The sequence below is a fragment of the Vigna unguiculata genome, chromosome 10 (assembly GCF_004118075.2).
Source record: "Vigna unguiculata cultivar IT97K-499-35 chromosome 10, ASM411807v1, whole genome shotgun sequence".
NCBI lineage: Eukaryota > Viridiplantae > Streptophyta > Magnoliopsida > Fabales > Fabaceae > Vigna > Vigna unguiculata.
In genome coordinates this window covers 40,620,500-40,647,726 of record NC_040288.1, presented here as the reverse complement: position 1 = coordinate 40,647,726, position 27,227 = coordinate 40,620,500, and the positions used below count along the sequence as shown (strand labels likewise).

The following is a 27,227-nucleotide window of genomic DNA, read 5'->3' as shown; positions in this document are numbered from 1 at the left end:
TACGCTATTGCACGAATCAATCCAACAAATTTAAAAGTGTATAATTGACGGAATTCTCTTAAAACAACACTTCAGTGCGTAATTGATTTCATATTGAAATTTTTAAAATCCACTGGTCAATGAGATTTTAATTAAAGTTTCGCATATTTAATTTTATTGAAAAGTTTAGCATGAATTCATAATTGAAAAAATAATTTAGATAAAAAAGGTTATCGAATTCTACTACTAACAATGGAAGTGATGAATTCAACTTCGGTATGAAACAATTTATTATTTTGGAAAAAAATTAAATATGTTTACAGTAAAAGAATTGAAAGCGCCATCCGGTGGAAATTACAGTACACATTCTAACAGTACAAATCTTCTCTACGAGTTCTAATAGATAACATCACGTTTGATCTTTAATCTGAATTCATGAATTATTGGATATAATAATAGAGAGCAAGGTTCGTAAGGATATCAGATTTTTAGCCCTGAATGGATAGCAACCACTCCTCCGACTAGATTTTCATACTCTACTTTCTGGAACCCAGCATCGGCTATCATAGAAGCAAATTTTTCCTGGAATTCATCAATTACAACACATTCGTTAACACAATAAGAAAACACGAGTAGAATTATGAACAGTAAAAAACAGTTATCAATAGTGGAAAGTGTGATAACCTGTGAGGGGAAACGCCTGATACTCTCAACTAAGTACTGATAGGATTCTCGATCACCAGCAACCAGTTCGCCCATGTATGGAATAACTGAGAAAGAATAATAATCATACCTACATGCAGAAGAAGATGAGTAACATCAAGCTGAAAGTTGACTTTGAGTACAAAAGGAGGCCGTGATTCTATAATAGTGGCCAGTTTATGGAGTATAGTTACATTTGGTTGGCAGGGAATGCCTGTATTTTGAGGACTATCACTTCATCCCATCATCTATTCATATCTATCTCAAAGGGGTTTCCAGAATTTTCTGGTTCAGATTATGTTATCTTCTGTTGTGCCTACTGATGTTGGTGCTTAAAAACTTTTTAATAGACACCACAGAAGAACGGCACAGGAAAAACCCAGCATAATATCCAAATTCGAATTTTCCATGTTATATTTTCTTTCTCAAACGTGAGTAGAAACGTATATCGTCATTCCCATTTTTCCTTATCATATGTCAACCCACAAATACTCATCAATCTTGTAAATGATACTTACAAATCTTTAAATATAGGAATAGCAACGTGGCTAAGTTCAAGGCAAAGGAACCTTCCTCCTGGTTTCAATACCCTGTTAAAGAAAAAAAGAAATAATAAGTATATTGATGATTCCTCATACGTTTTAATTGATTGCCATCACGGAGCATACAAGTTATAGCAAATTATTTAAAAAGTGCAAACCTACCTATGAGCTTCACTGAGTACTTTCTCTATGTGTGTGACATTTCTTATCCCAAATGCAATAGTATAACCATCCATTGAATCATTTTGGAAACTTAAGCTTTCAGCATTTCCCTCCACCCATACAAGGGAACCATCTTCTCCAAAACCTATTATAATAAGCACAAAAATATTCATTCCTAGCAAATGAAGATACATTAAACCAATCATTGACAGTTTAAGGCATACTCATTTACCCTTCTCCAAGGCACGCTGTCTGCCAACATTTAACATCTTAGGGTTAATGTCACATACATAAATCTGAGTTTCTGCCTCTAAAGTATCTTGAAAAACACCTTGAAGTCCTCTCAGTTTAACTTTGTTTATGCTCTCCAAGATTCTAAAAGCAACATCCCCTGTAAAATCAATAACTTTAAGCTTGATACAAAAACCCTTAAAACTTTTAAGAATCGCATGAACAGCAATATCACTTCAACTCCTGAGAATTTTATTGAGAAGAAGCAAAGTTTATGTTAAATAAATACAGAAACATCTTACAACTACATTCCTTAAAACAGCCTTAAACACATATGGAGCACATAAATACTGTTCAAAAAGTTAAAATACCACCATATGAAGCAAACACTAACTGTTCAAAAAGTTAAAATACCATCATATGAAGCACATACATATATTTACTTTATGACTTGTACCCAGTAACAAATAATTAAGTATTATAGAAACAAATCAAAACAATCTCTTCTTATGCTCTGAGTACTTGAACATGCAACAGCACAAAAAAAAAAATAGCTAGATGAATCAGCAAAATTGGAACACAGACAATATGTTTGATCAAGTAGTTGGTGAACTAAAACCTCTCCCACTAACCAATTCAGAATTCCTTCATTTATTTCATTCACTTGACAGATTAAGCTCCAGAACCAAATCCAAAACTTTAACATTTTTTTTTTTTTCACGTCAATTTAATTCTCATTGCAATCTTCTCAAGCCAACGCCAAGAAAACAGTTTAAAAATACAGTGATAGCGCGACAGACCTGTGCCACCAGCCACGTCAAGATGCTTCATTCCAGGAAACGGATTCAACTTGGAAACTAACCTGAGCAGAAAATAATCACAAATAAGTCCAATAGCAATTGAGATATGCTTGAAATTATTATTAATTATAGAAATCAAAATGTAATATAAACCTATCCTTCCACAATCTGTGCAATCCAACACTCATTAAGTCATTCATGAAATCGTAGCTCGAAGCCACGCTCGTGAAGACATCACCAACCATGCGAGCCTTATCTTCTTCGTTTACATGTTTAAACCCTGAAAATGTGCCATAACATCATTTTTTTTCACTTTTTAATTGAGAATTAAAATTTGATTGCGGAGGATAGTAGAGAATGTAAACCAACCAAAACTGGTGGCGTGAGAATGTAATAGCCTTGGAGTGGAAGATAACGCAGGGAAGAGTTTAGTCCCCAACCGTCGAGACACCGATCCCAAAGCCATGGTTTCTGGCGCCGAAAGGGAGCGAAAATGGAATCACCACAACAATAAGAACTAATGATTGGTTAATCGGCTAATTGCATGAATCTAATCGTGATAATTGTTCTTTTTGAATGCTATGGAAGGTTGGACAAGGAGATTCAGAGAAAGATGAAAGAGCATAGAAACAACACGCGAGGCTGAGACGAGGACAACCGCCAGAACCGTCGCATCCGATCTCTATTGGGTTTGAACCGCTTTCTCCATGCATACATGGGCCAGCCCACACAGATTTCTTATGGGTGTTTTTAGGATTTTACTTCCTGCACCTCTCAATTTCTTCGTTCACCCCCTCAAATTAACAAGTTTTCCAAAATTTCTAAATAAAATTTTTAGAATGTAATCTTCAGAATACATAAAATGTGTTTCGGAATGATTTTTCGTAATATTTTTTTGAAAATAACTTTCTAAAACTCATAAAATGTCTTTGCAGTTTTTTTTGGAATATTCATATGTGGTATAAATATAGAAAAAGTTTTCCAGAATATATGAAATATTTTTCGAAAAAAACTTTCCTAAATGAGTTTTTATTTTTTTCTGCATTAGTGGTGGTGGTGCAATAATAAAAGGTGTTTGAAGTATTTTTTTTAGGTATTCTAAATTGTATAATTATATAAAAAATATATTTTAAATTATATAATTTATAATTTAATTTTATATTTTAGGCTTAAATATCTCTTTTGTCCTCATTTTCGTAGTGTTTGTTGCTGATGATCCTCATTTTGACAGAATATGTAAAATGGTCTTCATTTCTACCGAATGTTTAAAATAATCATCATTCTTGCAATTCATGTTTTGTTTTTGAAGGAAATTTTGCAAATAGGGCTTGAATTGGATTGCAATCACGCTCTTCATAGTTGGAGGCGATTTCTTCATCTTCGTCTTTATAATTTAATTTTATATTTTAGGCTTAAATATCTCTTTTGTCCTTATTTTCGTAGTATTTGTTGCTGATGGTCATCATTTTGACAGAATATGTAAAATGGTCTTCATTTCTACCGAATGTTTAAAATAGTCCTCATTCTTGCAATTCGTGTTTTGTTTTTGAAGGAAATTTTGCAAATAGGGCTTGAATTGGATTGCAATCACGCTCTTCATAGTTGGAGGCGATTTCTTCATCTTCGTCTTGCTTGAGCTCGGATTTGCAGAGGAAGCAGATAATATTTGTCATTTCATCATTGGATTGCAGTCGCGCTCTTCATTTCCATTTCAATTTTACATTTCAATTTTACAGTTAATCATCATCAACCAAGTAAGTGAGTTTAAGGTTTTCTGAGTTGTGTTTGCTCATGGGTTAGGGTGTTCGTAATTCGGTATTGGGGTTTGTTTGTGCTTGGATTGTTGTGATGTTCTGCATGGTTTCTAAATTACTATATTTGACCTGTACTGTACACGTAACACACCCCAATGCAACACGTAATACAAACAGCAATGATCCGTTACTGATTTAAACGACATTACATATCAAATAAAACACACAAATTGCAAAAATGAAAAACATTTTAAACATTCCGTAAAAATGAGAACCATTTTAAAAATTCTGTCAAGATTATGATTATCCACAATAAATACTACGAAAATGAAGACGAAAAAAGTATTTAAGACTATATTTTAAATTGTAAATATTTTTTATTTTATAATTCAGAATAAAATTAAAATTTTAAAATATAAAAAGTATATTAAACGCCTTGGATATAACCCGAAGTCCAACTCGTAGTCCCTTCTATATATTTATAACACAAACTCCGTCACTTCAAATCTCCCTACACAAAAAACACAAACACGGTGCTTCAAATTGTTTTCTTCACTCCCTCTCTCACTAACTGAGCTAAACATACCAAAAATCTTTAGAACCTTGAAAAAAATGCAGCCTTACCTGAACCCTCCCGCACTGGATTCCGACCCGCAGCTGCCCCAAATCAAAATCCACCATCCCTCTTCCCCCCGACACCCCTCCCCTGCGGCCGCCACCCCCACGCCCACCGCTGGCGCGCGCCGTAAAATCGGCGTGGCCGTGGACCTCTCCGACGAGAGTGCCTACGCGGTGCGCTGGGCCGTGCAGCACTACATCCGCCCCGGTGACGCCGTGATCCTGCTCCACGTCAGCCCTACCAACGTCCTCTTTGGCGCCGACTGGGGCTCTATCGACCTCTCCATAAACACCGACCCGAATTCCGACGAGGAGGCCGTCAACGCCGTCAACAACAACGACCACAGCACCAAGCGCAAACTCGAGGACGACTTCGACGCGTTCACGGCGTCGAAGGCCGCGGATCTCGCCAAACCGTTAAGGGAAGTGCAGATTCCGTACAAGATCCACATCGTGAAGGACCACGACATGAAGGAGAGACTGTGTCTGGAGGTGGAGAGGCTCGGGCTGAGCGCGGTCATCATGGGGAGCCGCGGGTTTGGTGCTGTGAGGCGCGGGAGCGATGGGAGGCTCGGGAGTGTGAGTGATTACTGTGTGCATCACTGTGTTTGTCCTGTGGTTGTTGTGCGTTATCCTGATGATGTTGCTGCGACGGCTGAGGCGGTTGTGGCGGTGAAGGAGGTGGATGAGCCCCACAAGAAAGGTTAGGGGCTTTCAGCTTCTTCATTAGTTGAGTTTATCTTCACGGCTTCAAACTGCGTTTTGTCTTTTGAATACATTAATTAACTACTGTGGTTGGGTTGAAATTTGTTTGAAATTTTGGGATATGTTGGCTTTTGTAGCAAAAAGTTGAAGAGCCTAATGACATAAGCATTCACTATAGTCTTATGGAGCTGTGTTTTGTAATCTGGTTTCTTTTCTTCTCCCAGTCCCTATTGTTTAATCCCTTATCTCTTATCTTAACTGCCCCATTTCTTTATTCATGGAAGTGTTGCTTGATTCATAGGTCATGTCATCCTAACGATAGACATAGAGAGCAAAACTGTTGCCAAATACCACTCATAGGTCATGTTGGTATAAGGATACACATAGAGAGCAAAAGTGTTGGTATTTCCGCATCCAAACAATGTGTCATACTAGACTGTTCACAACCACAAGCTCAAGTTTTTTAAAATATAGAGCCTAAGGAGATGACATGGCCTTGAATTGAAGTCTTTACTATAAGCAGGAAAACTTGAAACAACTTGACCCAAACATAATCTCTTTTCACATCAACAAACACTCGTATGGGCTTTTCGGGTTACTGCTTTTTCTTCCTCTTGAATGTTGTAGCTAGTGCAACACTTTTTTGAGTTGTTGCATTTAAAGTAAAGACTTCTTGGCCATGTTTCTAGTATGAGTTCTTTAGGCTCTATGGGTTTTGATTGTGAATTGATTGACTAGGTATTCCATAAATCTATGGGTTTGCCACGGAGGCATTTTACACTAGAATTGCATTACTCCTATTTCGTGGCAAGTGTAGGAGGTAATAAGGTATAAGAAGAGTCCTGCCTTCTGTTGTCCCTATTTTTGTTTTGTTTCTGCTGTGTGTACATGCTTGTTAAGTTACCATTCATACTACATGCTTGATAAACATGTTCTTGTTCTGGATTTGGAGTAAATGGGAGTTCGTAATGCATATGCAATAAATAAACTCAGGATGAAAACTAGGTAGTTTCTATTAATATGAATATTTAATGTACTTCTGGGGTTGAATGTTGATTCTGTTGATTTATTTCTATTAAAAAATCATTTTAAGGTTGAATGTTGATTCTGTTGATTTATTTCTATTAAAAAATCATTTTAAGTATGCTTTGGTTATTATGAAGTCTTCTAACAGATCATCATGATTTGTATGTTCCACTTATTTTAAATAGTCACATCTGCACTTGATTTCACTATGTTTGATTGTTGATATTTGGTTTTCTTCATTGACTTGCAATTGATTTATGCTGTTTGTGAAATTGAAAATTAACTTCATATTTGTTGGTGCTTTGGGCAGAGGATTAGTTGGAGACAACTCATCACTTCATCCGTGTCTCTGAAGGTATGCGGTTAGCTTCTTTTTGTCCCTACTTTGTGCATTTGGATGCAAAATAATTTTGTTTTATAATTGTCATGGGATGGGGTTAAGCGCATTATTCTTTCCTTTGTTCATTTTGTTTAGGCCCAAAGTGCTTGTTGTTAACAACTTTTGATACTGTTTTTTGTTTAAACTTTCATATGGACTATCGTCATAAATATCATGCATCTTAATTCCGCCCTTGTGATATTGTTTTTCACTGGATTACAGAATGTTTCTGATCCGAAGGGATATAGGTGGAAATGGTTGTAGAGTGCTCTCTTTCTCTTCCTGTCAGGTTGTATTTTGAGCATTTCCTGTGGAAAGATTATGGGTGATTTTGTATGGCTTGATCTGGGATCCTTTAGGCTTTGGAATAAAGTTTTTTGTTCCGAAGTGGTATATACTTTCACATAGATGTACAAGTTTGCCTGTGACTGCTTTTGGAGTTATTTTCCCATTCTGTATGCTGTGGGAAATCGGATTATCGTTATTTGAGCACTTGTTTAGATAATTTTATAGAGCTATGTTGATGGAACCATGACTCTTTTCTTTTGGGCATGTCAACAGGTTTACTCCTTGTTAGACATATGAATTGAGGTAAAATAATGTTGATAACGGATTGAGTTTTATTTTTCTGAGTGTATAACATTAAAGAAATAAATTAGAATTGGTGAATGAGAGTTTAGGCGTGTTGATCAATCAACCATTAACATTTGCTAGTATAAAATACACCTGAGTTTCAAAAATGTAATTAATTGGAATTATTTTTGCATCAGTTGACTCAACAAAAAGTAACAGTGAGATATCTAAGTTTTCCGATTATTCTTTTATATCTTTCTAGATCATAAATAGTTTCTCCTCGTTTTGTCTTTAATTTTTGATTTGGATCCATGGGACAATTTATTGATTTACAATCAACATACTTGTTTCTATTAAGATGTTAAGAATATTAATTTTTTTGAGAAATTATCAATCCTTTTTATGATTGAGCTACTTCTATTTCTAAAAAATATTTGAGATTTTTAAGATCAATGATTGTATAAATACTTCTTTAATTAAAAGATTTTAACATACACTATTATGTATACACATTTTTCATGGGAGGTATGACAATACAAAACTTTGTGGTTTGTCTAGTTGTGTTTTAGCATGAAAGATTGATAAATGTAATTGAATATTTCAAATCAAGTCTGTAAAGATTGCTTGAGACTATAAAAAAAGTGGTGTAACTTACAAATCCAACTAGACTCTCGTTAAGCAATAAACTTAGGAGGTTGTTCTATGTAGAGTTCATTTTCTAGATTGTTGCATTTGTAATGTCAAGTGATGAAGAAGCCAATGACGAATGAATGCCATTGCAAGAAAGAGTATGAGAATAGTCATTTTATCAAAGAAAAAATATCACTTTAGTCAGGTCCAGGTCCATAGATTTGAGTATATCCATAGATTTGAGTATATCCTTAGTTGCCTTTGGGAATGATAATGGGAATAGTAGATGATGATTGAGAAGGACCTTCTAAATAATACTCACCTTGAGGTACTAGGTTAGCCGTTTGGTTCTTTGCAAGAAATAATAGCCATGTTTTTATCTATGTTCTTTCTTCTTCTAAGCATACTCATACTTTCTTCAATAGGTTAAGTTTAAACTATATTTTTGATGAATGGTATAATTTATAACTTATTCTAGTAAGAACTTTTAATAATATAATGATATAAATTTAATAGTTTAATTTTGAAAGAAGAGAAAACAAATATGACAAAGTTTTTTATTTCTTGAGAACATGGAATTTAAGGTAGACAACTTCAGTTTCTTTACTGTCGTCTTATTAAGATATTATAGTTATGATTTTTTGGTATTGTCAAATTTTGTGTGGAGTTGACTCGGCCAAATTTTGAACGGGACAAACTTAGCTGAATACTCCCAAATTGCGGCGCCGACTGGCTTGGCCAAAATAGTCAAATTTTGTCTGGTGTCGACTCGGTTGAATATTACCAAATTTGGGTCAAGGTCGACTCTGCCAAATTTCTGTTAGGGTCGTTTCAATTGAATTTGACCAAATTTTGTGTGGGGCCAACTCAGCCCAAGGTGGTCAAATTTGGGTTGAGGTCGACTCGACCTACAACCATATTTGGTCCAAGCCTCAATGGACCAAATTTCAATCAGAACTGACTCGATTGAATTCGATTAAATACGGTCATATTTGGGTCGCACCAACTTAATCGAATAAGGCCTAAAGTTGGGCTAGCTTATGCCTAACTCAACTAATAGTTTAGATTGAAAATTTTGATTGAATTTTTTGGATTATTTATATTTTAAAATCTGGATTTAGATTATGGATATCCAGTCCATCAAATATATAAAATGTAGATTATATTTTGAAATTCATATTCAATTAAATGGATCTTAAATGAATTGAATTAAAAAAATAGATCTTAAATTAATTCAATCAATCAAGAAAAATATATTTTTTGTTCAACCATATTGCCAATTACATTATGCATGAAAGATAATTCTTTTAATAAATGAAGAAAGCAGTGAGATGTTAGCATTTAATTTAGTAAATGAAATGTCTTCAATAGATTATGGAGATGAAGTAGACATGAAAAACAATCTACATAATACAAATAAGGTATAGTAAATAATCTTCTTTTGACAATAAATTGTTTCTACAAATAACATTATAGAATCATAACTACTCTTGTTATTTATGTGAATAAAAACATAATATATATATATATATATATATATATATATATATATATATATATTCCTTTAGTTTATTTTCTCTATATTTTCTAACAAAATATTTAGAAAATACTTGAATTATATTTTAAATATAAATTCATATTCCTAGTAAAATATGTTATTTGGGAGCTTAACCTTTTTTCTTCCTAAGTTTAAATATCCAAAAGTACTTCAATATATATATATATATATATATATATATATATATATTTAAATCATTACACCAAACTCAAACTTTTAATAAGTGAACTTTAAACTCATTAGAAATTACTTGAAAAACAACTTAAATTTCTGACAACCCAGCAAAAAAAATACTTTAGTTTGTGGTAATTAAATTTCAAGGTTGTTAAATATAATTGGACATAGAAGTTCAATCTTCTAATATTACTTCTTAAAAATAACTTCAACGCAGAATTCGAATTTTTAATAACTTGGTTTTATTAATTATATTTAACTCGGCATAGAGTTCGAATTTGCAGTAATTCTAAGTACAATCTTATTAGATGTAACTGAATATAAAAACTCAAGAATAGAAAAAAGAATTATTTGTTCCCAAATCTAATCTATGTATTTTCATACAAAATATTATAACAACTAAAATATCAACTTTTAAAAACTTCATTATTTTGAAAAATAAAAAACTATTATCTGACTTTTTTAACATTTAACGTTTGTGATTCCATTTATAACAATTAAATGAATTCCTAAATATATGCTAAAATAAAATAATTATTTTTAAAATATCATACATTTTTATATTATGTTAAGAGATTATCAAATCACTGTTCTGATTTGTTTACTAAATTAAAATTAATAAGTCGCTTAACATTTTCAATTTTTATTAGCATTTTATCAATTTTTTAATCTTTTATGTTTTTATTAATTTATTTATGTATATATCAGGTTAACATTATATTTTCCTCCAAATTATGTACCTAAACTTAACTTCTTTTATAATGCAAGTTAAGCAGCTAATAACAAATTATAATTTATATGTTTTTTAAAATCATCATCGTTATTATTAAAATATAGTTTACTAATTTGTTCTACAAAAATCCTTTGTTCCATTAATAAAAAAAATGTTAACCAATGCTTTAAAGTCTTTGGTTAAGGAATAACTAATGATAACTGATTTTATCATTAAAAACTGGAATAATTAACTTATTAATTAATTATATTATAAATTCATATAAAAAATTTTATAAAGAGAAAAATACTCTTTAAAATTTTTAAATAATATATCTCTTACAAAAATAATCACGGTCGTCTGTTACAAAGCAAGAAAAAATATCTTTCTATTACTTAAAGAGTCTATTAATGAAAATTAAAATGTGGAGACTTGAAATGTTTGAAAGGTAATGTCTTTAATTTATGAAAAATAAAATATCTTGTTAAATTTTCTAACAACATTAAAATATAGTTATTTTATCATTTAATTCATATTTCATTTTTTTACTTTTTAAATATTTAGCATTATTTTTTGTTGATTTTTCCATTAATTTATATTTTTGTATGTTTAATTATATTTTAATTTTTAATAATATTAAAACATAATTATTTTATTATTTTTTAATTTTTTATTAGTGTGTATCAAATAAAATATTAAACATAGTGATACAATATTTATAAATATATTTTCTTCTAAATAAAACAAATTTGCATTAATATTTTTATGATAAAATTTATTTAATTTCACAATTAACTATAAATTCTTATAAAATTAAATACGTATTATTTATTTTTAACCGATATCTATCAAGAAAAAACTTTCCTTAAACAAGAGAAAGAGGAAAAAAAAAAGTAGTTGATATATATATATATATATATATATATAAGAAAATGAATTCAAAGACGTGAAAGAAGTTCAACTAAACTCACACTAATTCATGTGTTTCCCAACTAATTCCAAAAGCTAATAAGTATCCAACACCCACACACCATTTAATTCCCAACTACTATACCTTAACAATTCACATGCACATTAGATATATAATTTTCCAAATATACTTTAAAATATAATTATTTGTTTAAAATACACATTTATTTGTTTTTATTTAATGTGTGAAGGAATTATTGAATATTGACATTCACCTTAATGTTTTCCATTTTTAATGATTAATTATTAACATTTTATTATTGTTTTTTAAATTATGTATTTACTTTCATGCATATCTATTAAATTAATATTAATTTGTGAAATAAAAGTTTTGTCTAGATTTTATTTTAAAGATAGGTAAGAAAGTCAACAACAACTGTTGAAATTTATGAGTCAACTAATACAGTACACTATGACTAATCCACAACTAATATTAATTTATTTATATTTCAAACACGTACTTTTCATTTGACATTTAATTTTTTTATTTTTTTTTAAAAATTTTGTTTAGTGATAAGAGAAGTAAGTAAGTATGCACTAAAGCATCAAACTATCCATTATTATTATTCTAAACTCACACCACATGGTTAGTTATAATTATTTTGGATGTAATTTTGTTAATTTGTTAATTCTATAATTCAATATTATAAACTAAAAAGTTTAAGTTTTAATTATTTAATTCTATCATGCAAGGCTATAAATTAACAAATTTCAGTTTTAATGATTTATGTTGTAATGTTAGCTTGAACAAATAGTTTTGTTTCAACATTAAATTCTGTAATTAAAATTTATAGAATTAAAAATAATTTTTAATTTATCTAAAAAAAATTAATAATTAGATTTTAAACCTTATTAACCTTATAAAATAATCATTGATATTATTTTAAGAAATACATTTTAAATAGAATAATTTTGAAAAGAAAAAAAGCATTCGCGAAATAGTGTTATTATTACATATTACGAGTTAAATATGCATGCATTCACCGTGTATAAATTACGATCATTATATATATAAAGTTAAATTATTTGTAATTCGATCCATGTAATTATATCATTGTAAATGTATTTGACTAAAATTAAACAATTTAATCCTTTAGCAAAATATCTCCAATTGAAAAGTAATAATATGGAGCTCATATTAACCATCACTAAAAACATGACATTTTTAGAAGAATTTAGGATTAATATGTAAATAATTTTTCACTTTTTTCCTAAGAGTTCAAACTTTTTTTTTTTAATTTTTATTGAGTTCATGAAAATTATTTATAATTTCAAATATGCTTGGAAGAAATATTATTGAAGGTGTGGTTGAAAGTTGTGTATTTTGTGAAATAGATTATTGTGTTGATTTGACTTTAAGAGTATAAATTATTCAACATTTTATCTCCATATATTTATTCTCAATAGGTATTAAAATTCTTTATATCATGAATTTGATGTCTTAGTTTATTTTTTCCGTCAATTAAAGAATCAATTGATAAAATAATTATTTTAATCTAAAAAAGTTTTTAGAAAATAAAATAAAAAAAATACGTATACCAAGTACAAACATTACAATTAATTACGTTATTAATATTTATATATTTTAATAAAATAAATAACTAAAATAATATTATAAAGTAAAATAGAAACATTATATGTATACACACATAGTGTCAAAGTACATAATCATATCCTAATTAGTCTTTTAAAAGGTATTAATATTATATAAATATATTTAATTTTTTCTTACCTTTCTAGTTATAACCGATTGAACATAACATAATCCATATCTTGATGTTGTTTGAATCCATGGATCTTCTCGATTTTTTCCTTTAATGCGGAAAAATGGTTGGTGTAACAAATAGGATAATAGCAGATTGGGATAAACTCTGAAATCAACGATCCAATTTTCTAAAAACAAGGACCAGCTTTCCGAGGAACCCGTGGCGTTCGGGTCAACTCTCATAAATTAATCAAACCAAACAAACGCAGAGGCATTTGATTTCATTTGTTTTCTTTTGTTTGGCAGTGACAAAGGTTTTTGTGTTGTGTTGTGTTGTGTTCTTCTTCTAAGTTGATAAGCATCGACAACATCGAAAACGATGTCGTCCGAGGATGTGTTCATTGGCGCCATCGACCAAGGTACGACCAGCAGCAGGTTCATAATCTACGACGGATCGAGTAAAGCCATCGGAATCCACCACGTGGAGTTCACGCAGTTCTACCCGCAACCCGGGTGGGTCGAGCATGACCCGATGGAGATCCTGGAGAGCGTGAAGGTGTGCGTGGCCAAAGCCGTCGACAAGGCCACCGCCGATGGCTTCAACGTCGACAAGGGCCTCAAGGCCATCGGTCTCACCAATCAGAGAGAAACCGCTCTCGTTTGGAGCAAATCCACCGGTCTCCCTTTCTACAACGCCATCGTTTGGATGGATGCTCGCACTTCTTCCATTTGCAGGTCCTATTTTCTTGTTCTATGGATTAAACCACGATTCGCTTCTAAATTTTAAATTTTTTTTCCCTGATAATTTTACGTGATTCTGGATCCGTCTGTTTGGAATATGAACTGTTTGAAATTCATTTTGCACTGTAATCAATTTTTCAAAGGGGAACCAAACATTGGTGTGTCGCATGAAAAAATTGAAAATCACTTTAATTTATCTCAAATATGATCAAACATGGATTGAAACAGAAGGAAATGCTTGTGTATAATAGTATACTTGTATGAACTGCTCAAGAGTCTCAAATCATTTACTAATACTTTGGTGGGGGTAGTTTTTCATCTTTCTTGTGCTGTTGTTTTGTTATTAATCACGGTCTCATGGACTAGATTTGATTTGATTTTTGAAACAGGAGACTGGAAAATGAGTTATCTGGAGGTAGAAACCATTTTGTGGAGAGGTGTGGCTTGCCTATTAGCACATACTTCAGTGCAGTGAAGTTACTGTGGCTGATGGAGAATGTGAGTGCTGTGAAGGAGGCTATAGAGAAAAAGGATGCGTTGTTTGGAACTATAGATACTTGGTTGATATGGAATTTGACTGGTGGGGTAAAGGGTGGATTGCATGTTACTGATGTTTCAAACGCATCTCGGACAATGTTCATGAATCTGAAAACCCTGCAGTGGGACGAAACTATCCTAAAAACTCTTAAAATTCCTGCTGAGATTCTGCCTAAAATTGTTAGTAATTCTGAAGTTATAGGAGAGATTGGTGCTGGATGGCCAATTGCTGGTATCCCTATTGCTGGATGTTTAGGGGATCAACATGCTGCGATGTTAGGACAATCATGCCATAAGGGGGAGGCTAAGAGCACTTATGGCACAGGTGCTTTTATATTGCTGAACACTGGTGAAGGGATAGTTAAATCAACACACGGTCTTCTAACCACTTTGGCCTTCAAGCTTGGCCCAAATGCACCAACCAATTATGCATTGGAAGGATCGGTTGCCATTGCTGGAGCTGCAGTGCAGTGGCTTAGAGACGGTCTTGGCCTCATTTCGAGTGCTTCGGAGATAGAGGAACTGGCGTCAGAGGTTGAAAACACTGGTGGGATTTACTTTGTTCCTGCTTTTAGTGGATTGTTTGCTCCATGGTGGCGTGAAGATGCTCGAGGTGTTATTGTTGGAATGACAAGGCTTACGAACAAAGCTCACATTGCTCGAGCGGTGCTTGAGAGCATGTGTTTCCAAGTGAAAGAGGTCTTGGATTCAATGCATAAAGACTCAACACTAGATTCCAAAGAGGAATCGTTGCTCAGAGTGGATGGTGGTGCAACTATTAACAACCTCTTGATGCAGATTCAGGTTTGTGCTAATAACAATAACATTATATGATTTAGTGTTGGTGTTGAATGCTTTGTTGTTGTTTAGTACATAAGTGATAGTGTTTTTGTGAATAATAATGATGTTTGTTGTACAGGCAGATTTGTTGGGAAGGTCAGTGGTTAGACCTGTTGACATAGAGACAACAGCACTTGGAGCAGCATATGCTGCAGGGTTGGCTATTGGGGTTTGGAAAGAAGAACATATTTTCAATTGCAAGGAAAAGATGAAGAATGCTAAAGTTTTCCGTCCCTTAATGAGTGAGGAACTAAGGAAAAAGAAATTTGAATCTTGGTGCAAAGCTGTTAGTAAAACTTTTGACTTGGCTAATCTTGCTCTTTGATTTTGTCTTTTTAAAGTTCCTCTCTTTTAATGTCCTTCACTACTCTTATATAAGTTGGAGGGAATAATTGTGTTAATTATCAAATAAATTTGACATTACGTTTCTATGTTGTTCTTGAATTTTGGAGAAGAGAAATGAAATAGAATAGAAGAATTACACGAATGGTGGTTTCTTAATAATGTTTTCTATTGATGTCTGAGAATTCACAAAGAAAAAACAAATGTGGCATCAAAGCATGACATTTTATCTTTCCTCATGAACACTGAACACAGGACAAAACAAAATAGTTTACTCTCTTATTGGTTTAAATTTCTTCTCTATCTAAGTTTTTTTTTATGCTCAACCATGCTTCAAATATTAACTAAATTTGCGAAATTGTTTGTTAGACTATCATATATCATACATATTCTGTTACTAACCTCAGAGTATTTGATAATAAGAAATTTCATCCACATATCAATGATATTATATAAAGAATAAATTCAAATGCTTATAGCATAAAAAACTATCTATTTATTATTATTTAATATACTTAAAAAAATTACATAAATGACACGGATATTGCTAGATAAAGATAAAAAAATCTATATAATATATTTATGATAGTTTTAATAAAAATTAAATTAAAATAAAAAAGTCATGTGTCGTGTGGAGATTATGCAGAACGAGAAAACTTTTATGATGAGAGCAAGCAAGAGTCACTTGAAATAGAGAAGGAAAAAACATGTAAGATGAATTTAAAATGAAAGTCTCACACTCAAAGTTATATATTTAAATGAAAGAGTAAATTGGTTAAATACTTTTTGTACACTTATATTTTTGTTCTAAATATAATATTTAAGATTTTTTTAAAATTTCAAATTTTTATTTTTAGTCCTTGAATTATTTATAGATATTTGATCGTTGAAATGGTTTTTTTTTTAATTCTATTGCTATATTTATTTTCTTACTTTTTTTGAAATATTTTAAACTTTTTTTTTATCTCTAGTTTTTCATCATAATAACTCGTGTCTTCTATTATATAATAACTTATCATATCAATATAAATATTATAGTGGAAGAGACCAATATAAAATATAAAATTTTCAAGAATCAAAAGTTATAAAAAAATTATTAGAAACTATATGCAAAATTTCTAAATTATTTAGTACCAAAAATATAAGTAAGCAAAAGAAATATAAGTAAAAGCGTAAGCAGCAAGTTCCACATTTTTTTCCTTCGACGATGAAGAACCTGTGTTGGGCCTTGGCCCTGTTTATGCACCCAAAAAATAAATTAAAGTGAACGAGTCTATTTTTTTAAACATCTTTTTAAATATTTTAAAATTAAAAAAATAGGTTATTATTTTATTCTTTTTAAACTTTCCCATTCGCATTTTCTTTAATTGAAACGTATTATTCTATTTTAATATACAAGAAAAGATTAATTAATGGGAGCTTCTTATTTAATATTTGTACAGAAATTCAATACTTTAAGTTTTCCTCATTGTTTTTATCCTTTTTTTTTTGGATAAAGTAACACTTTCACATATTTATAGCAATATATTTTAAGGTATTTATAGGGTAAACTCTAATTTATGGGTTTAGTGAATTAACAAAAGTTAATTATTGTTAATGTGATTTTAAAAATAAAATTAGCAAACTTGTAATTTGAAATAAGAGTGTGATGGTTAGTTAACATAGCACTCTATATTTGGCAATGATAGTGTCTTCCACATATGCCTCTTATCATTGAAATTGAAAACGATGGTTTTCTATAAGTGCACCTTTTGACTAAAAAAAATAACAAACCCTTCGTTTTGTCAATTTCATCAATATTCACATAAATTATGCATAACTACTAATATCAACTAATGGAGTAATAATATACTACTTTTTTTCTTTTTGAAAAATGAACTTTAAGAATTCATTCACACTTATTTATATTATAATAATTTATTATAATACATATATGAAATCTAGACCAAAGGTAATAAATATATGATTCCTTAATCATGTAACCTCATTCATTGTTTTATTGTAATTCAACATTACTTTGGTTCAAATTCCAACTAAAACAAAATTTAAAATAACGAAATTTAAACCAAACTCAATCTTATTAAATTAATTCAACAAGAAAAAAATTGTCATATATATATATATAATAAATGATTAAATATATTTTTGGTTTTTTAATTCTCAGTGAAAATTAAAATTAGTCTCTCTTCAAAATTTTAGTCAAATTTAGTTTTCAAACTTTAGAAATGTGTGAATTTAGTCTTCAAACTTTAGATATGTGTGAATTTAGTCATTTTAACCAAAATTTGTTAAGTTTATTTAACGTTTTAAACACATTTTATGATAACATTTGAATTATTTTCGTCAATTAACATATTTTTGCTTCAATGTTAGTTGAAAAACGCGTCTGAAACATCAAATAAACTTAACCAAATTTGGATTTAGTTAAAATTGTTAATGGTGGCATCAATTGTCCAGTGCTAGAGGCTAGGTGAACCGAGTTACAATTGAATCATGACGTTTTGGCTCATATGCTCTTAAATAGAAAAATTATAAATTGCATTCTGACTAACAATTATAACTTTTGGTCAAATGGTAAGCATTCGATCCAATAATTGGTGACCAAATGGTAAACGCTCAATCTAAATAAAAAGATTAAATCCACGTATTTCTAAATACGAGAAACTAAATTGATCTAAAATTTAAAGAAAAATTAATTCCAATATTCATAAAATTAAATTACGTAAAACATGTTTAACCTTATTATAAATTTAGTCCATGTGATTCCGTATTGCTTTTTTTTTTTTCTTGATAAGCAGCTAGTAGTACCTCGTGCATTCACTAATAAGGTGTTTGGTCGAAACCCACAACGAATACAAAATTAGGGTGAATTTTTCACAAAAACAACTTTTTATTGCTTAAATGTTTACGGCGAGTTCAGTTCATCTCTTTTTTACGCACTAAGTGCATAAACTTCTATTTAGTAATAACTTACAATCCACACTTGATAAACGTTTAACATTTAAAACTTTACAAACTTAACATGTCCCCAACCTAAATTTAATAATTAGATTATAAAAAAGTACTGACAAACATGTGAGGGCTTATTAGCACTTGTTTTATACACATGTAAATATAAAATTTAAATTCAATTTTCTTATCTAAAAGCATTCGAATATATATAATATAACAAAGTTTGAATAAGAATTATTAGGTTGATGTGCGGTCTTATTGTTTTTATTTTATTTTATTTATGAGTCTTGTAAAAGAAGTTAAGCAATACTTCAGGTTGTATAGTCTAAATCACATTTTTTTATTAAACAAAAATGCCATCACTTTATATAAAACGACACTTTAATGCTTCTGATTAACTAGTTTTTCTCATAAAATAATGTAATAGTACGATGATTTTCGATGGTTTTTAATATTTTTTTTTTATTAAAGCATTAAATTTTATTTATAGTGTATATATCCTGTAAAGTTATTACCCCCTCCAAAACATGCTTATTAAAATAAGAGTTTTAGTTTCTTTTTACAATTATGTTATATCATGTTGGTAGAAATAAAAAAATAGATAAATAAAAAGAAATTTATCATAGATAAAAATAAATTCCTTTTTGGTTTGATTGAAAAGAATAGTTTTTTGCTTAAACACGTAATTATATTCTTAAAATAACAAAAATAAAAAGAAATGTATAAAACATCATTAATATTATTCTTACGTTCGACTACATCTCTTAAGGGTTGAATATGTTTTTGTTTCTTAATTTTCAGTGAATTTTGGAATTAGTCCATTTAGAAATTTTGGACCAATTTAGTTATTCATCTATCAAAATAAGTGAATTTAGTCATTTTAATACAATTTTGTTAGATTTATTTGATGTCTTGTATGTATTTCAAGATTGTATTTGAGTTGTTTATACTATTTGACACATTTTCGCTTTAATGTTAAGTCAAATACTATCATGAAATACGTTTGAAATGTTTAAATAAACTTAACAAAATTTGATTAAAATGATTAAATTTACGTATTTTGAAATATAAATTACTAAATTGATCTAAAATTTTGAAATAAACTAATTACAAAATTCAATAAAATTTAAGATACCAAAAATATATTTAACTAATTTCTTAACTATTAAATCGTCAAGATAAAAAAATTTCATTATCAGTATATTATAAAATAAAAGAAAAAGAAAAATAGAAGTACGTGGAAGGATTGAGCCGTGTTTTTGTTCTTTAGCCAAAAGCTATGATATAAATCATTGACATTTATTCTCCCTTTTTTCTTTTGTATTATTATTACCATAATGGGTTATCATTGTACACACTTTCAATTTCCTTTTTTATTGATGTTCATAAACTTGGAAGAAGTGTTGAAAAACGAGAAAGAACAAAGGTGGAAAAGTGAAGATTTTGCAAAGGTAAGAAACCAAAACTGTGAAAAAGTGTCATAAGTCAGAAAAATCAAATCATATCCAGCAAAGCAATCCAAGAGTAAAGCAAACAAATTGGTATCAATCCAAAATCAACGAACCTTCACTTCTCATTTTTTTTATATCATAAAAAATTTATAATTTAATTCAATCCTACAAAATTGATTATAAAATGAAATTTGTATTTCACTTATATAATTATAAAATGAAATTTGTATTTCACTTATACAATATACAATTATCTTATATGTAGATGTGAGACTTTTAACATATTTCCCTCACATCGAGATATATAGGTATAAACATTTTATGCGTGGATCTAAAAATAAATAATCCATTAGCGGTTCGATAGAAGGTGAAACAAAATATTCAAGAAAGTTCACTAAAATAGACTCTAACTTAACTTTAATACCATGTTAAGAAATAAGTTTTAAGTCTAATTCGATCCTACAAAACTGACTTATAAAATAAAATTTGCATCATATTTTTAATATAAAATTGTCTTATCTCTTATTGGTATTTGATAATAAAATAATTATCGATCACCATATATTTAGGTGTTGTTCACTTTAAGATATTGAGTAAGTTATAGTATTATTTTAAAAGACACTTCGATAAGTGAAATAAAAAAAAACATTTAAATATCGATTTCTAAATAATTAAAAATAAAATAATAGGATGTTTGACTTAAATTTAAATTCTCTCATGAAACAATTTTATGCTGATAATGCAGAAATAAACTGATAGATTCTTGAAGAGTGATGAATTTCAGAGCAGAAATTACTTATTTTACACTATATATAGTTTAGTGATACTAAAAAAAGTGTGGAAGAAAGTGAGAATCACGAGGCACATCATGCTGAGATTCTGATCATAACTCAGACTCTGCAAAAATAGCTTTGCTTTCTCTCTTTCTTTTTGTTTCTTGTTTCTTGTTTCAATGCTCAACTGACCCCATCACTCATCATCATTCATGCATTCATTCATTCATTGCTCTTTGGACCATCTTCATATTCACCACCAAGTAAATGAATTCAGTTTAAATTAAACATCTTTCTAATCTCTTATATCTATTATTGTTATTTTTTCTTATTGCACTCCACTCACACTTTTCATGCATGCCCATGTGCAGTGCTCAAGTGCTTCACCCTCTGATTAAACAAGTTCTTAAATTAATCACCACCAGTAATTGAAACCAAGTTTGAAGGTTTTCACGTGATTTTTGCGACAAACTTGAATAATACTCGCATTAAAAAGGTAACTTAACTCGATGTCAATCATGTCATGATAATGAATTTTCACTTGCAAGGATAAAAGAAAGATACAAAGTTCCACTCATCAGAAAAAGCTTCTCTCGTTTCTTCTTTTAAAAAAGCTGCGTTATTATGTTATTGTATATACGTAATAGTACCCAAAGATTTTACCCCAACTTTTCATCAGAAAACAGCACAGTAAGAAACAAAACACTGTTGTTTAGTGTGGTGTGTGGAACTGCTGCTAAATCACTCAACCATAAATCTCATCTTTTTTCTTTTTCATGCAGAATTACGTAATAAACAGTTTTAGAGTTCTGAATACACTACCAAGATACAAATATCAGATTAATGTTTTTCATTATATTAATCTCACTCTTTCTTTCCTGAAACACTTCTTGCATGTGAAGTATATTTTTCTCAGCTTAACCGTTACAGAATTACATGTATTAAAGTATCAGTTTTTTTTTCTTCTGACTTCATACATATCTCACACTTCTACCACACGCCATTCAACACATTGAAGCAAAGCAAGATTACATTAACACTGCATTTGTTCAGAAAACTTCACACATATTTAAAAATCAACTGCTACTAAATTTCAGAAATGTAGCAGAAAACTTAAAAACTGTTATTGGAATAATAATGAAAAAAAATAAAATTATATGCAGTGAAGTGAAGGTTGTTTGTGTCTTTTGAGAAAAAGTGATACACTCCCTCTAACTTTTCTCTCCAAATCCATAGAATCTGTTGCTTTCTTTTGTTTTTGATTTTGGGTGAAACCAAACGGACCCATAGCCACACACCAACCCGAAGAAACCCCGTTTCTCTCTTCTTATAAAACCCCACTTTTCATTCCTCTTTTCCCGCTTCCTCAACAATAAACAACAACGTTTGACATTGTTTTTACATCACATGGCTTCTTCCGCCGCCGCCGCCGCCACCACCTACGCCGCCGACCCCACAACCCCGAACACCACCTTCGTCCAAGCGGACCCGTCCAACTTCCGCGCCGTCGTCCAGAAACTCACCGGCGCCTCCGACGACCCGGCCGCCCCAAAACTGCCCCTCACACTTCCCTCGCGGCTGGCGGCCCAATCTCCCCTGGTCGGCCCAAAAAGGCCCAACTTCAAGCTCCACGAGCGCCGCAACGCCGCCGCCAAAAACCTTGACCTCCCCGTCCTCATGGTCTCCTCCAACAACGTGTCCCTTCTCCGAAACAGAACATGCGAGAACCTCGTCATGGCCTCCCCCGTTTCCCCACTCGAGATGATGCTGGCGCGTGGGAGCCCACGCACGCCGCACGAGGAAGAAGAAGAGAGAGCGATTGCGGAAAAAGGATTCTACTTGCACCCCTCCCCTCTCTCCACCCCCAGAGCCTCTCAACCTCCTGAACTATTACCACTCTTCCCTCTGCATTCTCCCACCGCCGCCGCCGCCGCCACCCACCACCACCACCACCTCAATTAACCATTTTTATGAATGAATGATTTGTTTAATGTTGTGTTTGGATAGGAGTATGTATAAATGTATGTATGTACGAGTATGGCGTGTGGTGTATGTATGTACGTATGCGTGAAGAAACTTTGGTTGGGTAGTTTAGATGCTGATACGGTTTCTTAATGCACTTTGTTTTTCCTTTTTAAGGAGAATTCCACAGTGCACTTTTTAAGAAACTCTGCAATTAATGCTTTAATCCAAAACTATACGGCTCAATAATGTCTTCTCAACTCGAACTTTTATTTTTATCATTAAAAAAAATAAAAGTTGACTTTACCAACAAGACCATTCAGGAGACTATGGTTTTTTTGAAGGACAGTAAAATGGAAATAAGAGAAAACTGAATTAAAAAATTATAATGGATCAACCTTTATATATCTTTTAATATCATGATAATTGGCTCATTTAATGTAATATAAAGACTAATAAAAATCGAGAAACTAATTCAGTTTGATACACATTTTAGTGTATTTTAATTAATCTGGTGATGAAGTTTATGAAACATCGGAGTTTCTCATTTTCACTATGGTTGATATAAGTACTCCTCTTTACATATATTTTTCAACTTTTTTATAAATATGGTTTAACTCGTATAAGCTTCATTTTATTATGTGAAATATGGTTTATGGAACATTAATTTTTTTACTAAATGCATTGAACATGTGGACAACGTGTGAAACTTAAATTTTATTATATTAATATAATATTAATGTCATTAGGAGTCTACTAAAGTCGATATTCTAATTTTTTTTATCATATATTATGAGGTTTCTTTCAATTTTTACTTTAGATATCTACAATGTCCTCAACATAAAGGTGTGTATTGAAGATTATAAGTATATTGAAGATAAGATCAAACTAGACTATATAATTTTATATCTTATAGAATCAATGAGATTGAACTATAATTAGTTTTCTCTTGATTCTCACACTAGATGAAATAAATGATTTTATTAATGTAAGCGCATAATATGTCTAGGTCAGTAGGTGTATTAGTGATTTTACATTAGTTAGGAGTATATAAGTAAGGATAAACTTATCTTGATGAGTTGATTTATCGAAATTAAGATGAGATTCAGACCTATCATACCATTCGCTATTAAGTTCTCATCGATTTTCATTCCTGATATCCTGAATACAAAGAGATGTGTAAGATATCTAACCTCGAGTAAAGATAATAATAATTTATAATATATAAATGAGAATAATAATTTACAAAATATATATATATATATATATATATATATATATATAAAGTGAGAATAAACTTTATCTTATTAAGTTATTTTGTGGAATCTAGTTAAACATTATTTCACACCCTTAATAATTATTATAACATATGAAAAAATATATTTTGATAATAAGAAAAAAGTTAAGTTTATATATATATATATATATATATATATATATATATATATATATATATATATATATATATATATATATATATATATATATAAAGATATAAAACATATATTGTTTGTTTACTGTTTTTAGAAATTTAGCATTTGTTTATTTGCTTTTGATTAGAGAAATATAAAAAAATAGAACAAAGAAAAAATAAGTTAAGATAAAAGTATCATGGAAAAAATTATAAATTTAATTATTTAGTCAAATAAAATTAGGAAAAAAGTAAAATTAAGAAAAAAATTGATTAATTTGCATAAAAAATACACCAAATAAGTAAGTACGAGTGTTACATTTCTCATTATTTTCTAAAATTTACCTTCTTCATTCCCACAAAGTATCTTATTTTATTCATAGTTACAACCAAACAAATCAATAAGACAAAATTTTATTCCACAAAAAGCAATAAATAATAATAATAATAATAAATCTTACAAGTTCATTTTCATCAAATATGGAAGTACCACTCTAAACTAATTTTATAGGGAAGGAGGTATAGGGTCTCTGGTTTTAGTTAGACCACACAATCATTACCAATGTTTATTTCACAATCATTCCACCACCAACTTCTATTTAGAGTCTTAGGTGAGAATACAAATAAAAATTCTCTTTTTAATTTATGTGTTAAAACAAGTTTATCCATATTAATAATTTGTCTGAAAATATTTTAATATTTCTAATCTTATTAATATATTTGTATCAAGTTTTTCCTTCAAAAAAAATCTAATGTTGTCCGCCAAACACTATTTTGAATAATTATTTTGAAAAACACTTAATATAGTGATTTTTTGTGTGATATAAATGATTACTTATTACATTTATGTCACACAAAAAATAACTACATAAATATTTTTCGATAAATAGGACTGGATTGGATTAAATATATATTGACAAAATTTATAATGTTGATTTTAAAATTATATCCATGGTGTGTGTCTATCACTTTCTTCCAAAACTATACACAAAGGAAAGGAAGAAAAGGTAGAAGAAGTACACATTTTAGTTTGAAAGTGATGTTTTATTTCCAAAAATATTTATGATTATGGAAATTTCTAGTCACATGCTTTTATCTATTGGGTTGGCAATGTTACACATAAGTTCTTATCTCACTTGAATTATTAATGAGATCAACTTAGACACTTGAACTTTTCTCTTCAGAGTGTGATACAGTATCAAACCCTAACAGAGAAAACAATTCTTGAACCGTTTTTTTTCCCTCAATTTTTGGGTAACATTTCATAATTTAGGGTCCTACTTGTGATCAATTTGTGATCAATTTGTAGATGCATGCATTTAACCCTAGTGCTACTAATTCAACTCATTATTAATCATCACTTGCTGCTATTCTAGGGTACTTTAAGTGTGAAGTTGTTGAAATGAGCATGTGATCTAAAAATTTTCAACAGTTTTGAGGTTTTCATATTACTAGTTAGACAAAATACATATAATACATAATCCAAATTTATAGTATATAAATGTTTGTAAATCTCACTATGTGAAATTGAATTAGATCTAAAGTTCATTTGTTAATATGATATTAGAATCATGCATTAAGGTCTATCATAATAAAATTTGTTATTTGTTGGATCTATTATTTCACACGCCATCAGACTTTTATTGGACCACTCATTAATAGCTAATATTCCAGAGGATATATTGAAAGTCCTACATTAATTAGAAATAATATAAGTTAATTTTTGTAAGATTATATATATATATATATATATATATATATATATATATATATATTCTATTTCTTAACATTCTTTAAAAGCGATTCGTATCTCATTAATGATTAATTTTTTTGTGTATTATCTAAAAATTTAACCAACTTGGACGTTTTCATATCACTAATTGGACAATACATACACTTATTAAAATGAGGATAGCAAAATCATGTTGCACTCAGATTCTTCACAAATGTTATACGCACAGATTCGTAATAATTTACTGCGAATATTTTGGCTTTGTTAGTGATTGAACAGGTGCATCTCTCAGAATCCAACAAAAAAAATAGGTGCATAACATTCATATAGAATATTTTAGTGTTAATCACTCATTAACTTTGGCCTTTTTTTTATACACTTTTTTGACAAACAAAGTTTAGAGAACCCACCATCCAAAAGTCACAGACAAATATGATGCACCATGATGACAATAATGATTGCTCTCTGTGTATTCACCTTCAAGCTATTCTGCTATGCAATGCTTATATTATAACCTATTTTTTAAACATCTTCATAATTAAAGTAAAACTATTTTTTAATGTGGTATTGGACTCCTTTCTTATCAACAAAGAGCAAATTAAAAACAGTATTTTATTTTATTACTCTGTATTTCTTAATCGGTATTTAGTTTGAATTTAGATTTTATGCTGTTTTTGTTGTTGTTCCTCTACGTGTTTTTATAATACACTGATTTTGATGTTTTAAAATATATTAAAAGGATATTTAAAATATCAATACAGTTTTAAAATATATTAAAAAAATATTTAAAATATCAATGCAGTGTATTTTTAATGCTCAACATAAAACAGCACAAAAAAATCAATGAAGAATCTGGACTCGTTTAGTTTTCACATTATGTGAATATAACAAGCTGGGGTAGAGAAAAAAAGAAAAATACATGACATGACTGATTTGGTTAACTATCATAATCCTCTCAATGGGGTTAAGTGTTGTTGAATTTAATTTCACAGATGGTTAGGATCATGATTTGCTTCCCACATTGAGTCCATTAAAAAGACCCCATACCCTTGAGCCACTTCACAACAAAACTAAACATCATTTCTTCTAGTTGTGGATAATATTCAACAACCATGCTCTGCATTTGGACTCCCATTTAAGCTTGAGAAAATGACTGAACACTAAATTTTGCTGTCAATTTTTTCTGACACGCATCACCCTTAAGTCATACTAGCATTCATAATTCTGTAGTTAATTTCATTTTACCACCCAAAACATGGATCAATAA

The 27,227-nt window shown here is 30.1% G+C and overlaps 4 protein-coding genes across 7 annotated transcripts; 3 read left to right on the top strand and 1 right to left on the bottom strand.

Annotated features, from left to right (window-relative positions):
• Nucleotides 1-239: 239 nt before the first annotated feature.
• On the bottom strand, nt 240-3,099 carry LOC114166136 (2-methoxy-6-polyprenyl-1,4-benzoquinol methylase, mitochondrial). Its single transcript, XM_028050806.1, has 8 exons — nt 2,786-3,099; nt 2,570-2,696; nt 2,417-2,478; nt 1,618-1,776; nt 1,386-1,530; nt 1,200-1,271; nt 664-772; nt 240-561 (listed from the first exon to the last, which is right to left on the bottom strand). The coding sequence occupies exons 1-8, from the start codon at nt 2,880-2,882 to the stop codon at nt 460-462; spliced, it is 873 nt and encodes a 290-aa protein (XP_027906607.1). The 5' UTR covers nt 2,883-3,099; the 3' UTR covers nt 240-459.
• A 1,551-nt stretch (nt 3,100-4,650) lies between these two features.
• Nucleotides 4,651-7,567, top strand: LOC114167197 (universal stress protein PHOS34-like). 4 transcript variants are annotated; one of them, XR_003600135.1, is made up of 3 exons: nt 4,651-5,517; nt 6,830-6,874; nt 7,121-7,567. XR_003600135.1 is itself a non-coding variant. In XM_028052205.1 (3 exons), the coding sequence occupies exons 1-2, from the start codon at nt 4,783-4,785 to the stop codon at nt 6,835-6,837; spliced, it is 717 nt and encodes a 238-aa protein (XP_027908006.1). In that variant the 5' UTR covers nt 4,651-4,782; the 3' UTR covers nt 6,838-6,881; nt 7,121-7,567. The 4 variants fall into 4 exon arrangements, 2 of the variants coding, with proteins under 2 accessions (XP_027908006.1, XP_027908005.1); XR_003600136.1 differs by having other exon boundaries at nt 6,830-6,881; XM_028052205.1 differs by having other exon boundaries at nt 4,651-5,491; nt 6,830-6,881.
• Nucleotides 7,568-13,284: 5,717 nt separating this feature from the next.
• On the top strand, nt 13,285-15,824 carry LOC114167071 (glycerol kinase). Its single transcript, XM_028052000.1, has 3 exons — nt 13,285-13,954; nt 14,350-15,301; nt 15,417-15,824. The coding sequence occupies exons 1-3, from the start codon at nt 13,599-13,601 to the stop codon at nt 15,660-15,662; spliced, it is 1,554 nt and encodes a 517-aa protein (XP_027907801.1). The 5' UTR covers nt 13,285-13,598; the 3' UTR covers nt 15,663-15,824.
• A 6,274-nt stretch (nt 15,825-22,098) lies between these two features.
• On the top strand, nt 22,099-23,066 carry LOC114167225 (VQ motif-containing protein 11-like). The gene has a single exon (XM_028052243.1). It carries the CDS (start codon nt 22,263-22,265, stop codon nt 22,815-22,817), a length of 555 nt encoding a protein of 184 aa, XP_027908044.1. The 5' UTR covers nt 22,099-22,262; the 3' UTR covers nt 22,818-23,066.
• The last annotated feature ends 4,161 nt before the right edge of the window (nt 23,067-27,227 follow it).

Excerpts from the sequence above, each read along its gene's own strand:
- LOC114166136 (XM_028050806.1), bottom strand. The coding sequence starts at position 2,882 with ATGGCTTTGGGATCGGTGTCTCGACGGTTGGGGACTAAACTCTTCCCT. Across the intron at positions 2,697-2,785 it reads TTCTCACGCCACCAGTTTTG|GGTTTAAACATGTAAACGAA; the intron begins GTTGGTTTACAT and ends GCACATTTTCAG. Across the intron at positions 1,777-2,416 it reads TGACGTGGCTGGTGGCACAG|GGGATGTTGCTTTTAGAATC; the intron begins GTCTGTCGCGCT and ends TTGATTTTACAG.
- LOC114167197 (XM_028052205.1), top strand. The coding sequence starts at position 4,783 with ATGCAGCCTTACCTGAACCCTCCCGCACTGGATTCCGACCCGCAGCTG.
- LOC114167071 (XM_028052000.1), top strand. The coding sequence starts at position 13,599 with ATGTCGTCCGAGGATGTGTTCATTGGCGCCATCGACCAAGGTACGACC. Across the intron at positions 13,955-14,349 it reads CGCACTTCTTCCATTTGCAG|GAGACTGGAAAATGAGTTAT; the intron begins GTCCTATTTTCT and ends TTTTTGAAACAG. Across the intron at positions 15,302-15,416 it reads ACCTCTTGATGCAGATTCAG|GCAGATTTGTTGGGAAGGTC; the intron begins GTTTGTGCTAAT and ends TTTGTTGTACAG.
- LOC114167225 (XM_028052243.1), top strand. The coding sequence starts at position 22,263 with ATGGCTTCTTCCGCCGCCGCCGCCGCCACCACCTACGCCGCCGACCCC.